The following is a 13,842-nucleotide window of genomic DNA, read 5'->3' as shown; positions in this document are numbered from 1 at the left end:
AGGATATTCTCTCATTCTATGGACCAAGATATACTTTGCACAGAAAATTAATAAAACTAGAATTAGAGTCATAATTCTGTGTGTTTGAATAAGACTCTCAATTCTGAGACCCCTACTACTCCTTGGATCCACTGCTTTTCTGAGAATAAAAAGATTACTGTACCCCTGCATCTTTACATGTGAAGTTTAAAATTAATTACCAGGACTAGGCCCAGTAATGAATCCAACAGAACAAATCAGTATCTACATTTTGGTAGGAAGAAAAAGCTCTTTGGTCATAACTCTCAGTGCCATGAAGCAGAGAAAACCTGAACTCTGTAGCTGAATTCACAGAAAGTCAGATAGGAGTTCAGGATGAGCTACCTGAGTTAAGATGAGGCATAGACAAAAGTCCTCACTCCTCTCCCAGATCCAAAAACTAAGTCCTGTAGATCTTAGACGAAAAATTCTGGCAATTTCTTTGCTGCATGTGAAGTTGATGCAGAATTGTTTACAAAGCTTTGTGTTTTTTCAAAAACCATTTACTTTCCTTTTCTTCTACTCACACTGGGCAAATTACCAGATGCTCAAGAAGTTTGCCAGCACCTCACCTATTAAATTCCATAGATAATTCAGCACTGTTTAACTGCAGTGCAATCTGGAAATGAATTACTCCAAGATCAGGTTTTTTTCTCCCATCTCTTTCTGCATTTCTAGGAAAAAGAGTCCAAGGAGGAACTGAGGAGCTACAAAAATCTTTTTCTTCTTTATTCTCAACAGATCTTCAAATCACTGAAAACACACACATCTTCATCACTTCATAAACAAAAACTTCTCTGCAGCCAGAAATGCACCTCATTTTAAAATTCAGTTTTATCCTATTAATAAAAGAGAATGATTTAGCAACAGTGAGGGCACTCCTCTATTTTCAAAGTGGCAGAACCCAGGATAAGAGTCTTGGCATTGTGCTAGGACAAACTGCTGGCCTCAATGGCATGGCCTCCTGCGCTACATTTGTGGGGCTAAGCAGCCCGGTAAATTTGGGATTACATTTGATTTTAGGCAAGAAAACAGCTTATGGTGGAATTTGAACATCTTTGCACTTTGTAAATCTTAATAAAAGTATTTTATAATGAAATCATAAAGGTAATCTTCATTCTGATAGGATAGCCAGAAACAGAAGTATCTGTAACTTAACTGCATTTCCTTACTTTGACAAAGGCTCTGGCGTCTTAGTTCACTTTGCCACTTAAGGGCTGGGCTCTGGCCCTTGTTTTTCTGCTTATTCTGGGGAAGTTGATCAAGTTATCCTTCTCTCATATGCAACTCAGATCAAGACCCTCAGAGAAGTTGTGGAGTAACCCCCAGGCAGAACTGTGTCTCAGGACACAGAACTACCAGTCTTAAGAGCAAATATTTGAGTTGCATATTTAGAATCTCAACAGAGCTGCATGTGATCTCTGCAGAGGAATGAATGCAACAGAGTCTGTGTGCAGCAGTCAGTTCTTTATCTCAGTCTATTTCTGTAATAGAAGCATGCAACATTCTTCCTTGTCCATAGTTCTACATAATATCTAGTGTCTGGTTTTGTTCAGAAAGGTTAACTGAAGCTGCAGTCAAAGAGGAGTGTAAAGGAACAGCATAGTGAACAGTAAGTCTGTTAAACTGAAAAGGTGAGTATAGCTACACAAGAAATTCCAAAAAAATCTACTCATTCACATTTTCTAGAGATGTAACACAATAGAAATTTAAAAAAAAAAAACCCAACTCCTTGACATAACAGAATTAACTGTTATGGAAAATTGGAAAAAAAAGCTTCACCATCAGATGAGAAATGAAACCTCCTTTATGCTGCAGAGCTCATATTTTAACTTTGGAAAAAAATTAGAAATTCCTTTAGTTGCAGCAAAGGAGTGAGGAGTGCTGAGGAATCCAGCTGTCAGGGAGCCACTGTTTTCCTTTACTTAGGAAGTAATTTTCATTAGTTGAGCATATATATCAGTTGAAAGACCAGATTTGAAAGGACAATTTCAAATATACCAGAGAAAAGTAGAAAATATGATGAACTAAAGAAACAAAGTTATTCCTGCTTTCTTTTGTGTCTTATATTTAAGAAGACTTTGAGAAGAATGTTGTAGACATATATATTACTGACACACATACATTTTTATGTATACATATGTACATACATAGGTAATCTTCTGCAATGACTGTTCTCAACATAAATGGGCCAAGCTGACTTATACAAGCTAAGGAGCCAGCCCAATTTACAAAATTAAGGCTTGTTTCATAAATGTCCCATCTTCTTAGACGACTGGAAATTTCAGAGGCAGTTAAATATTTCTAGAACATGATGATATCAGTTGAAATATGGATGTCTTATACGGATTGATATTTTAGTCATTTATGAACCAGAAACAGAGAATAAGGCAAAACCAGGTATTTTTAAAAATTCACAGAGGAAGTTAGAATCTATTGTAGTCATTCTATCATCTATTGCAGAAATATCTGTTTTCTAGACTTAATGTTGACTGAAAGTTCCTAACAGTGAGGCAGAACCTGTTTTCCATTCATTCTCAACTAAGAATGGCTCAGTCAGCCAATATTTGGAAAAAAAAAAATTCCAAGGAAAGGATAATGCAATATAATTTATGAAACACTTGACTTTCAGTAAAATTCCCCAGCCATTACCAAAACTTCTTTTGAAGTTGCTAATATGAATGCCAAAATTAAAATCCAAGTGAAGTTGTTACTGCAGTTTCACATGTTACAAGAAAATCAGTACATTCTGGACCTGGAGGAACTGTTAGTTTTCCCTTCTGACACTCTATCCATTTCGTTATCTGTGTCAGTTTCTTTCCTGGATCTCAGCTCAAGGACCATGTAATGTGTGAAAATAGTTTCCACGGTTTTCCCAGTTCAGATTTCTTAGGGTACTTACAGTTCCTGGCCGTGGGTATGGCACTCGCCCTTGGTAGGGAACCCACTGGTAGTTTGGGCCATCTCGGTGGGCGTAGGGACCAAGAAATACCCTCCTGACATCAGTCATGCTGTACATACACACTGCTGATCCCTTGAAGATATTACTGAAATGAGGGGAGAAGAAATCAAATCAGCTTCTTTAAACTGTCAGTCGATTTAATCAAGTGCTAGAGCTATGGGAATAGCAGCTTGATGCTTTCTAATTTATTGCATGTGATGATTATCAAACCTCTGACATGCTCTCAGAGCAATCCTCACTCACCTCCTGTGAAAGTTCAGCAAAACTGATATGATCTCCCAGACATTTTCCTTAGCAGATGGCTGCTATTTCACTATTTAAAACATCTTGTCCCCAGAAGGCCAAAGCCCGAATTTGAGTAAATTTCAGTAAGGCTTTCCCTAGAGAACTATTAAATTCTTTCCTACACTCCACATTTTTCTATTTTTTTTAGCAGTCTCTTCCATCACTTGGGCAGCACAAGAGCAAACTTTAGTGTTGTTTCTTACCCTGACATTTTTTACAGAAGACAGTAAAGACTTGTAAATCTCCCTTTTCTAAGCTCATATCACTAGAAACATTCTTTCTGCTTAGAAACTAAAACTTTTTTCCTTCACAGATAAATGTGGCAATACAACCAGTACTGCAAACCTTCCTCAGGCCAAAGCAACAAGTATATTTTGTTCTTAGTGAAAGCATAATGTAACAAAAACATTCAAGTCACGGTTATATGTGATTCAATAACAGAACTTTTGAAAGATCATTAGACTTTACAAATTTCAGCAATATTTTTTATTAATATCTCCTTGACTAGTCAATTTCTCACTCCACAGACTTCCTATTTTACACTGCCCCCAAACATGCTTATTTATGCTTGCATTCGTTTTCCAAATCTATGTGGAAAGGGCTACAAATGCTGATCCCTGCTATAAAAAGCCAATTCAATGGTAAGAACAGCCTGAGAAACTGATAGTCTTTGTGTTTGCTAGCTTCAGGGTGATGATGTACATTGCTCATAAGAAAGAAACCTAATTCATTACTTCTTACTGACACTGACTTCTCAGTTCAAAGGTTAAGAAAATTTTGAGTTTTTTAAAAACACTTTTAACAAAGAGACCTCTCTAAAACAAGCAGCCACCCGTTTCCATGCAAGAAAATGATATGCTCTGTACCTGGAAGTTGTAAACACTCCATAGACTATTGGATTCTTAGGGTCTTTTGAGTTCATTAGGAACACATCCTCTGTAACAATAACAAGAAAAAGAAAAGAAAATTAGGGTAAATTCATGCAGGTAATACCTGAAGACATTTCTATATTCCAGCCATTTCTGCCACTTACGTAGCTCATCAAAGTGTGTGTCAATGCCATTGGGTCCTGGTACAGAACAAATCAGACGTGCTTTGAGGAAAGTTGTCCATTTGTTAACAAGGCTCCTGTGTCCACCAAAGTCATTCTAATAACAGAAGGGTTTTGCATTAATATTTAGCAACAGTCTTTGTTTGAAGTATCAACAGAGTACAGAGAAAATATAGTAAATAAGATGACATTTAGAGAAAACAAGAGAGGAGAATTCGCCCCCTACATACAAAAGTAATATTATGTTGCAAAGACACAAAATCTGAATTATTTTTACTGTACATTGTTTGTGTCATATTTCATACTAGTCCATAATCTAAAACCAGAAACCCTCAAATCACTTTATATAACTTTATACATATTCAACACTGGGAAAAAAGAAATTGGCAGAATATCTTGCTCCAAAGCTCCCAGTCTGCCATGTCCTGGAAAAGCTGAGGGTGTTTATTATACTTAACTGGGTAGCAACAAAGTAGAAATGAAACTTGCAATGGAACAAAGTAGACAAAAAAGTCAGAACAATGGGATCAGCTGTACAGCCACAAAATGTAGAAACAAAGGGCCCTGAGGACTTCATACTTGTGGGGTAATTGGTTTAAAAGTAGGAACCTCTGAATTCAAGGAGGTAAATTGAAGTTGTGCTTATGGATTAACAGAAAATTCTACTGTAAACACCACAGCTGCCAAAGCTACAACATTTTTTAATATAATTTCATTAGCAGAAATGTTTTTGGAACCCTGTCAGAAAATCATCTGGACGTTTATCAGTCTGGGCAAATGATTAATCTTGCAATCACTAAGGGTCTTTGGAATGGCTGCCCATTTCTACAGCTAACCATAAACAATCATTTTGCTGTATCTTCCTTTGCCTCTGTTTTAAAGGTTTTCACTAAGGTGGGAAAGGAAAGGTATTACCACTTAAAAAGCAGATTCTTCAAATGTTTTTGGCCTACCTGGAAGTATCACATTTCCTGCAAAAGACTTTCTTTTGCAGACATTTTCTAAGCCTCAGAAGATACCTACGACTTTTTAAACCAAACATCATAGTTTGGTGAACTTTCCCCCAAAAAAAGAATTGAATGGTATTCATTTCTGTATGTCATCCCCACACTATTTTTCTCTTGGGATGACCCCTGCTTCAGTACAATGCCATGTTAATACTGAACAGTTCACAGGAAGAAAACACAGTTTCTAAAATTGCTTGCAAGTGCATTTAGTATGACACCAAGAATTCATCATCTGACCTTGCAGATCTGCCCTATTCTGGCGTGAGTGGCTTTTCCAGTGTGCTCTCCATCAATTGCATTTTCACGGAAGAAGAAGTAGATCTTGTCATCTTCTGGATTGTCACTCTCTGGTATCAGGTGAGCACTGACAAATCTGGGATCTGAGAAGACAATACCATTTTGCACATTACTACTCCATGAACTGGATAATTTCTCTTCCTTACATAAATGAAATGTCATTTTTCTCCCCAAAACTCCATCATTGTATCCCATGGAAAATATTTCTATATTAGGAACATCATCACCTGCTAATATATGACAGGTATAAACATTCCTCTTCTCTTTAATACAGAGAGGTGTTTGCTACAGGTATTGAATGAACAAATCTTAACGTTATTATTGGAGCAATTAAATGTTTATGTAATCTCTTTACAAATGTTTGTATATCATTACAGCATGGTTTCATAATTCCATGTATTTATTACTGACATTTTTCTTGTTCTTTGGATGTCTGCACTTCAGTTAGTCTTTCTGAATAAGTAACAATTAAAATGAAAGAATTATGGGGACAAATGTAAAGTTCTCATTTTAGCAATTAAAAAAAATTTCACCTAGAAAATTGTTAGTTTATTACTGTTAAAAAAGTTAAGTTAAAAACCGCATTTTGATTGATACTACCTCCACAAAAAATTTCACCTAGAAAATTGTTAGTTTATTACTGTTAAAAAAGTTAAGTTCAAAACCGCATTTTGATAATACCCCAAACTCTCAAATTTTTGTCTTTTCAGAAGAGAAATGTATTTTAGAATTTCTACTCAAGTTGTTGAAATACTTTGTCTTGCCATTTTTGTATAGTATTATTTTTATATACATAAACTTTATTTCTCAATGATTAGAGTGACAACTTTATTTGGCAGCAAAAAAGATACATCAACAAATGAAAATACAAATAATGTGGAGGTACTGATGGGTTACATAAAATAAACTTTAAAGAAGTTTTGGGAGGGAGAATTTTATAGAATTCACATCAATAAATTCATACCAGTGGTGCATCTGGCTCATGGCTGTATTTTACAGAGATTCAGCTGGTATCTTTCACTATATTTGGAAAAAGAAGGCATATCCAACAGATTTACCAATCTGTTTTATAACCATTCTATATCCTGCTGGGATAATTAACTGTAGAAGAACTATATTTAACTACTCAGAGTCCTGTTCCTATGTGAAATTGTAAGCTATTTTAGTGTCTGTATTAACATCTTTTCAGTGTATATTTATTGCCAGATAGTCATGGAAATAATGAATTTTGCAATGTTTTGCCAGTTTGCATTAGCTGGGCTGTGCAACCCATTGCCTTATTAAGGATGGCAGTGTTTTTAAGCAACATACTTTGACAGGTTATGCACACAGAAGTTTAGATGTTTCTATTATATGAGTATATACAGGATAATTTTGTGTGTATGTGTGTGTATTATCATGTACTCTGTGTGTATATATATGTATATGTTCGCATGTATTTGTGTGTGTAGGTGCATACATGTATATATTTATGTATAAGTACAGAAGGATGATTCTACTGGCTTAGACCAAAGTTTACTTAGATCAATACACAACCTCCAAGATTGTCCAGAATTATTCAAGACAAGAAAGAATATGGTGATTACAAATAATACTCTCCAAAAAGAAAGTCCCTTCTTCAACTGTTTTCAGTGTAGCTGATTCCCTGAGCTTTACTACTTCTGTGTCTTTAGTTAACTTTCAATCGACTTTCAAGCCAGTCATCTGTCTAGTTTCTTCTTGAACCCATTCACATTTCCAGAATTCAGCACATCCTTTTGGAATTTGTTCCTCACCTACACAATGTAATGAACTAAAATTTACTTCTGATTTTTGTTTTGAACATTGATCTTAATAACTTCATTTGGTTCCTCTCAATTCCTGTATTGGAAAAATGCTCAGTGATCAAGATGTGCAAGATGTGGATGAACTATGCTCTTTAACAAGGGCTGGAGCAATTTTCTTTGTTGAATTCTCTGTTGCAGTTTTTCTTTTTTCTTTTTTCCCTATTAATTTCAAGCAGTTACAGTGGATTTGACAGCTCCTAAACAGTAATCTGAACTTGTAATGGAATTTACGTGTCATAACCCCAGAACCTCACTCTTCATTGCTGGTGCTCTGTTCATAGCCCATTCTTTTATATGTGAAGATAGAGATGCTCTGCTCATGGTTTTCCCCATGGTTTATCACTACATCTTTCATCAAGAATAATTTAATTTGTCATTTGATTGCTTAGCTACCAAGTTGCATTAAGATCATTTTGTGATCCTTCACAGTATTCCTTTGTCTCACTCTCCTGAATAACTTAGGTTCATGTGAAAGAAAACCAACCTCTCATTCAACCTCTTTCAGGTTATTCATGAACATGTTGAACAACACAGGCCACACAACACATCTCTGTGAAACTGTGTCTACCACCTATTGTCTCTTAAAATAAACATTTTTAGACATCTGAGAACATAAAAAATCTGTGATCTTAAGCTCTCCACCCCAAACCCCAGTAATGCAAGCTATTAAATGTCCTTCCTTTCTTTCTAGCGTTCATTTAATAGCCTTCAAGTTACACTGACACGAGACCCAAGATAAATAATATCTCAACTATTTTTTATGTGATATACTAGGGCTTTGCATGCAACTTCCATCTCAAGAAACAAGGTTACAGCTTGAAAATTTCTGCACTGCAGTCTGGGGAAGGATCCAGATTCTAATGGGTATCTAATGGGTATCAGAGAAAGAGGATACCCATTAGAAGACACTGTTCTTGGCTACTGGATCTGGAGAGCCTCTTTTCTGAACAAGTTGTTTTTACATCCTTATGGTCTTAATGAAAAAGGGAAAAAAAAAATTCAACCAAAACCTAAATACATTCCCAAATGGTTGAATGATTTGTTTCTAGCATAATGGGTTTTGTAAATCACAAGATATCAAGTTCTAAAATAAATCACTATATTATCAGGTGTCAAAAATCTAACTTTACATTGGCCTATGAAGATACTGTGGGGAGCCCCATTTTGAGTCAAAAATATTGCTGATATAGCACTGGTTATATAAACTTGCCCTCGGTTAACATATTATTATTCTTTTCTTTCCCTCTCATAACTTTGCAAGTGAACCAGAAATAGTAAGACAGTTTAGTATTAAAGCAGGACTGACACAACAATGATAGAAAAATAGTTGAATAAATTGAAAATATGTATTTTAGATTATTCTGTCAGAGTGATAGCAGAGAAGAAGGTTGTGAGGTAGGCAGATCAAACTAATGCCACAGCTAAAGCACATGTGAGTATGCTTTGCATACACTTTTACCAGTGCTCATCTGAGATGGATTCAGATTTTCAATGAGTGATTAATAATCCTAAACTGCATCCCTGCAAATGAAGTAGTCACACAGCCTCGTATTAGAAACATATCCATTGTACATCAAGGAGCAGCTTTTCTTGAGCAACACTTCTTACTGAGCACACCTCAGATTGTTTTTCCATCTAGTTAAATCGATATGTTTTAGTCAATAAAAGAGTTGTTCTTCATGTTATCAGGCCCTTGCTCTTGTTACCTGGTGGTGCTTGGGTTTTTCCTCCTCTTCCATCTAACAGATTTATGTCTATGCAGTGAACCAAATAAATGAAGAGGAGGCTACACGTGTTCTGTGGCATATAGAAATAGATTAATTTCTGTTTAGAATGAATGTAGTGATTACAGAAAGAACATCATGATACGATGTGTGGGGAGAGGGAGAGAAAAGTGCTTGATAATTTCATGGGTTATAAAGCTAAGAACCAGTGATCTGTAGTGTGTTCTTTATTGTTTCACTAGCACAGGGGTTGTCTAACTTGCCTGAGGCTTGATGCACACTTGCATTCAGCCCCAGGGCTTCAGACCATGCTCACTGCTGGCTGCTGAGGGTCTTGATGAATCAATCAGCCAGATGGCCGGCAGTCACGCAACACAGCCCTCTCCACGGACTGCACAGCACTTTTTTACTGCTCTTCTTTGAGGATTGGAAGGGAGATTTCCACAGATGAGGGAATTAGGGACTCCTCCTTGACTCTCCTAATTGCTCACCCATGCAGCAGAAGAATGAATGTCATCCATGAATGTGTATGTTCAAGTATTGAGACTGCCCTGCACTACCCTGCAAATTTAAACAGGTTTGGTATCAAGGGGTCCCCATGGGAAGTTTAAAATAATTCAGTCAGGGTTGACCTATTTCATACATTCAACACGACAAAGCCATAAAATAATGCTGGAATGAACTTCAAGCAAGTTTTACTGAATGGGAAGCAGGACTTTGATCCAAACCCACCAGTAACAATTGTAAAAGTCAGTGCACTGCAGCTCTTGGGGGTAGATGGAATGACTTCAAATTTCTGAGTAGGAATTATGGAGTATTCTGCAATCCTAAAACTGCCTCCAATCCACGTAGCCCTCAGAAATGCTGTAACAACAGCTCAACACTTTCTTGTTTGAAAGCAATCTCCCATTGGTTAGAAGTCCAGAAAGCTTGTTTTGGGAAAATGGATTTAAGAAATTATTTGACAGCAAATATTTTGCAATGATTCATTGCTTTTAAAAAACACAGGCAGACAATGTAGAAGACTGCTTTAGAAAACAGCATACATCAAACAAACATTTCTGAAACGTGTTTTAGCATGATCAAAGGAGAAACAAAGCCACAGCACAAACACGATCAAAATAAAATTACAGCTAAAAACATTTCTCTGATCTTGCAGCCAAAGTGAACAAGCTAAAAATAAAAACTTAGATTTTTATTTAAAACAATCAGCCTTTAAGAAGCAAATTATTAAAGTCCACACCTTTTTCAGTCTCCTTTTTCCAGTTGTCTTGGCTGTGGTGCTACTCCTCAGATCCCACATGACACCTTTGTGTGCCCTCCTGCAATTACCAGCTCTGCAGACATTTCTCTGGCAGCAGCCCATTAAACTGTCCTTTCTGAGAAATCTGGCTCTTTATGAAAGCGACACCTTGGTCCAGCTGCCTTTATGATTTATTTGCCATTGTTTGCTTATTTAAGTAATGGAAACATGTTTTGCCTGTCTCAGCATTTCAGGTTGAGGAAAAGCGAAGGTAAATCGATCTGCACTGGCTCTTTAACAAATGTTACTCTTTAGCAATGATAACCACACAAATACACAAACACACCCAAGAGCAGGAAACAATAAAAGTCAGAAATTGGCTTTCTAAGTGAATTGTATTAGCATTTTAATGAAGATCTATAAACTTGAAGGCACAGAAATTACCTTTAGCTGTCAAGATTGAGTAAGCTGAAGGAACAGAAGCTGGGGTCATCTCTTCCTCACTTGACAAGAACCAAAGGGCAGTTTTCTTAGGAAATGCTTTGTAAAGAGTTTGAACTGGATGTCCCTATTATTATATATTTACAGTCAAAATGACTAATTTATCAGTTCACAGCAAGAAAATTCTAGGAAACTAGGGAAATTTTATGCTCAGTAAAACTGCAATTGCTGTAATTTAATGAAAAGTACTGGAGGGTGACTGGGACCCTGAGGAGAGGAAGGCTAGAGAAGATGAAATTAAAAATTTAACAACAACAAAAATAGACAGCTACTCAAGGCTTCATAACCACATACAGCACTCGTCCGCAGGGACCCAGCACAGAGAACCAAACACTGTCCTCACAAAATCTGGACTTGCTCTCACTGTGAAGCCCTACTACCCACAGAGAGGAGACTCACAGCTCCAGTCACAAATGTGCAGAGCAGAGTTTCTGCCTCAGCAAGGTCACCAGAGGACAAAGCTGTTAATATGTGGTGATGAGAGAGCTAAGATGGTTTGTGGTTTTACACACTCGAATGTAGTTTACAAAACACCAAAGCTTTTAGCGGTGTTCTTTCAAAGTCCCTTCATTTAAATTCCTCAACTTTCACATTTCTCTTGCTGCTGTTGACTCAGACAAATGCAGCAGAGCTCTCATGGATTCACTGCTTCTAGTGAAGCTCCTCAATAACATGGATGGCATGAGACCACATCCTCAAAGCAGGAACGCTGTTTGCACAAGGGATAACTTGTGGCTATTATGGAGCTAATATGAGGGTTTTGTGGTAACTTATTGTCAGATGCTAACACAGAAAGGACAGACCACAGAGTAGAGATGTCATTTAAGGATGCTGTTTGCAAAGTTAGGAGGATGTGTGGCACGCAGGCCATGCATGATCAGGCTGTCAGCAGCTATTACTAGAATAGGTAAGAAGCCCTATGGTCCCCCACTGATTTTGCAATGGAAATTCCCATCAGAAGGAGTTTTAAAGACTAATGATGATCATCAAATGGCTTATTTTTGAGTCAAGATGATCTTAGAGTAGTGCATTAGTTGTGTCAGCTAGTTTCTCCTTCTTAGAAATGCTCATTTTTTATCAATTTTTCAAAGATTAGTAAAGGCAATTTTTGTGAGACATTATAAAACACACTAATAAGTGTAAGGTTTAACTAAAGTTTCTTTTAATTTCAATAGTGTACTTTTTAGAAAAAAAATATTTTATTCCAAATTCTTTTCATAATTAAAAAAAAAACCCTCAAACCAACAAACCCTTCCTCTGCAGATTCCAACTGCTATGCTTCAGTGGTGACTTGTGTGACACAAAGGGATTACAGACTTTCAAGGATGAAAGGTATTAAAAGCAGCAACAACATACCACTCTTCTGTCATTTCAATACATGGGTGCAGCAGCAATGTAACACTCAAAAGACGTGCATTAAAAAAGGCACACCATATTTTTACACATGTAAATTCTTCTGCATCTCAATGGTGCACTTATACAGCAACAAGAGTCTAGCCCTTGTGGCTTTTACAGTGGCTTGCCCGTAAGTGTCATCCCTGCACCATTCTCATTGCGAGAGATACTAAAACTGAATTTAAATGATGGGGCTTTTTAAGGAATCACTGATCTGTATTTGAGGCAAAAGCAAGAAAGGGAAAGTGTGCTGTAACATCCTAAAGCATTCCGGCTCCATGTTGGGGGCAGCTTGCAGAAGTGAAAACTGGGCAAGGCCAGGCTGGGGACTGAGCCGTGGGTGCCCTCCCAGGGCTGGCAGTGATGCAGGGTAAGAGGAGCACAACCTCAGTTTGGGGTGCTCAGCACCTCTGGAGTATTGTAAATGAGTCCCTGAGTACCTGCCGAGACAATTCCACCATCCCAAGATCTCTCATCTTCTCTGCCTTAGAGGCATAATTCAGCAGGAACATATCTTGAGAATAACATTTTGGCTCCCACAGGAAATAGAAGGGAGAAAATGTTGATCTCTGGTGCAATTATCAGTTTCTGAAGCCTTTGTTCTAAAGAGACAACAATAGTTTTGATTCCTTGTTAAAGACTAATTATATGGTGAAGAAAAGTGAATACAAAAGTTCAGTAGAATTATAGCTTAATGCTCGATATAAATTAGATTTCTCATAAAACAATGCTTATGATCTATCCACCCTATTTAATTTAAAAGAGGTGATTATTATCTCCTTACAGAACAGCAAGCAAAATTAACACCTCTTTTCCATTACTGACAGTGTTTTAAGGTTGTTGTATATCTATCAACACAATTAATTTTAAACTTATTTACTTGTCCCTCAGAGAGAATAATTGGGCAACTGAGAAAACTAGTGTCCATCACAGAACAGAAAGTGAGGCTTGCAGCACACTGTCTCGATTTAGGAATACTTTAATCTGAATTTGCTGTATTTCTTAAAGATAATGAGAGTTCCAGCTAAGAGCCTGTTTCTTTCTCTCTCAGTCATTTATCTGAAGTTTTTGACATTGATGTTTGGAAATAAAAACACTAGAAAGCCTGTGCCTTAACTGTGTAACCTACATCTTTAGAGCTCTGGATGAGTGACAAGAACTAAATACCAGAGTCTTTATGCTAAGGCGTGATGTATTAGGGGAGGAACTGGAGCGTGGAGGCACTGAAGACAAAAGATGTTTCTGATTTGGGGTGTTACAGACTTTTGGCATATAGAGCCATGCTACAGGTCTGCCTTTTGTAAGCTCTGAAGATTCACAGGTGGAGCACAAGTCCCTGGAGATGCTGAAGCAGTTTATGGCAGTTGATCCTAGAAGTCAGAAACCAAAACCTGTTCCTCTCCATTAATGTGATTTTCTCAGGCCTTTCTGAATGCTGAGAGATGTGTGTTTATGTCTTGATGGAATATTCTTCCACTTTGCCACCTGGAAACTGAGGGCACAAGAAAGTGTCCTGAAGGTTGAGGGAACATG

The 13,842-nt window shown here is 37.1% G+C and overlaps 1 protein-coding gene across 1 annotated transcript in view; it reads right to left on the bottom strand.

The window, feature by feature from the left end:
* The window catches only part of SEMA3A (semaphorin 3A), a 165,702-nt gene that overhangs the window by 32,308 nt on the left and 119,552 nt on the right, over positions 1-13,842 (bottom strand). The window contains exons 7-10 of the mRNA XM_041477731.1: positions 5,561-5,703; positions 4,299-4,413; positions 4,132-4,201; positions 2,921-3,065 (exon numbers count right to left, since the gene is read on the bottom strand). Of these exons, the coding sequence (XP_041333665.1) occupies positions 2,921-3,065; positions 4,132-4,201; positions 4,299-4,413; positions 5,561-5,703 (473 nt within the window). The remainder of the gene's footprint in view (positions 1-2,920; positions 3,066-4,131; positions 4,202-4,298; positions 4,414-5,560; positions 5,704-13,842) is intronic.

The sequence above is a fragment of the Pyrgilauda ruficollis genome, unplaced genomic scaffold (genome assembly GCF_017590135.1).
Source record: "Pyrgilauda ruficollis isolate IOZ18807 unplaced genomic scaffold, ASM1759013v1 scaffold112, whole genome shotgun sequence".
Lineage (NCBI taxonomy): Eukaryota > Metazoa > Chordata > Aves > Passeriformes > Passeridae > Pyrgilauda > Pyrgilauda ruficollis.
The sequence above is the reverse complement of the archived record's forward strand: the minus strand, read 5'-3'. Positions and strand labels throughout refer to the sequence as shown.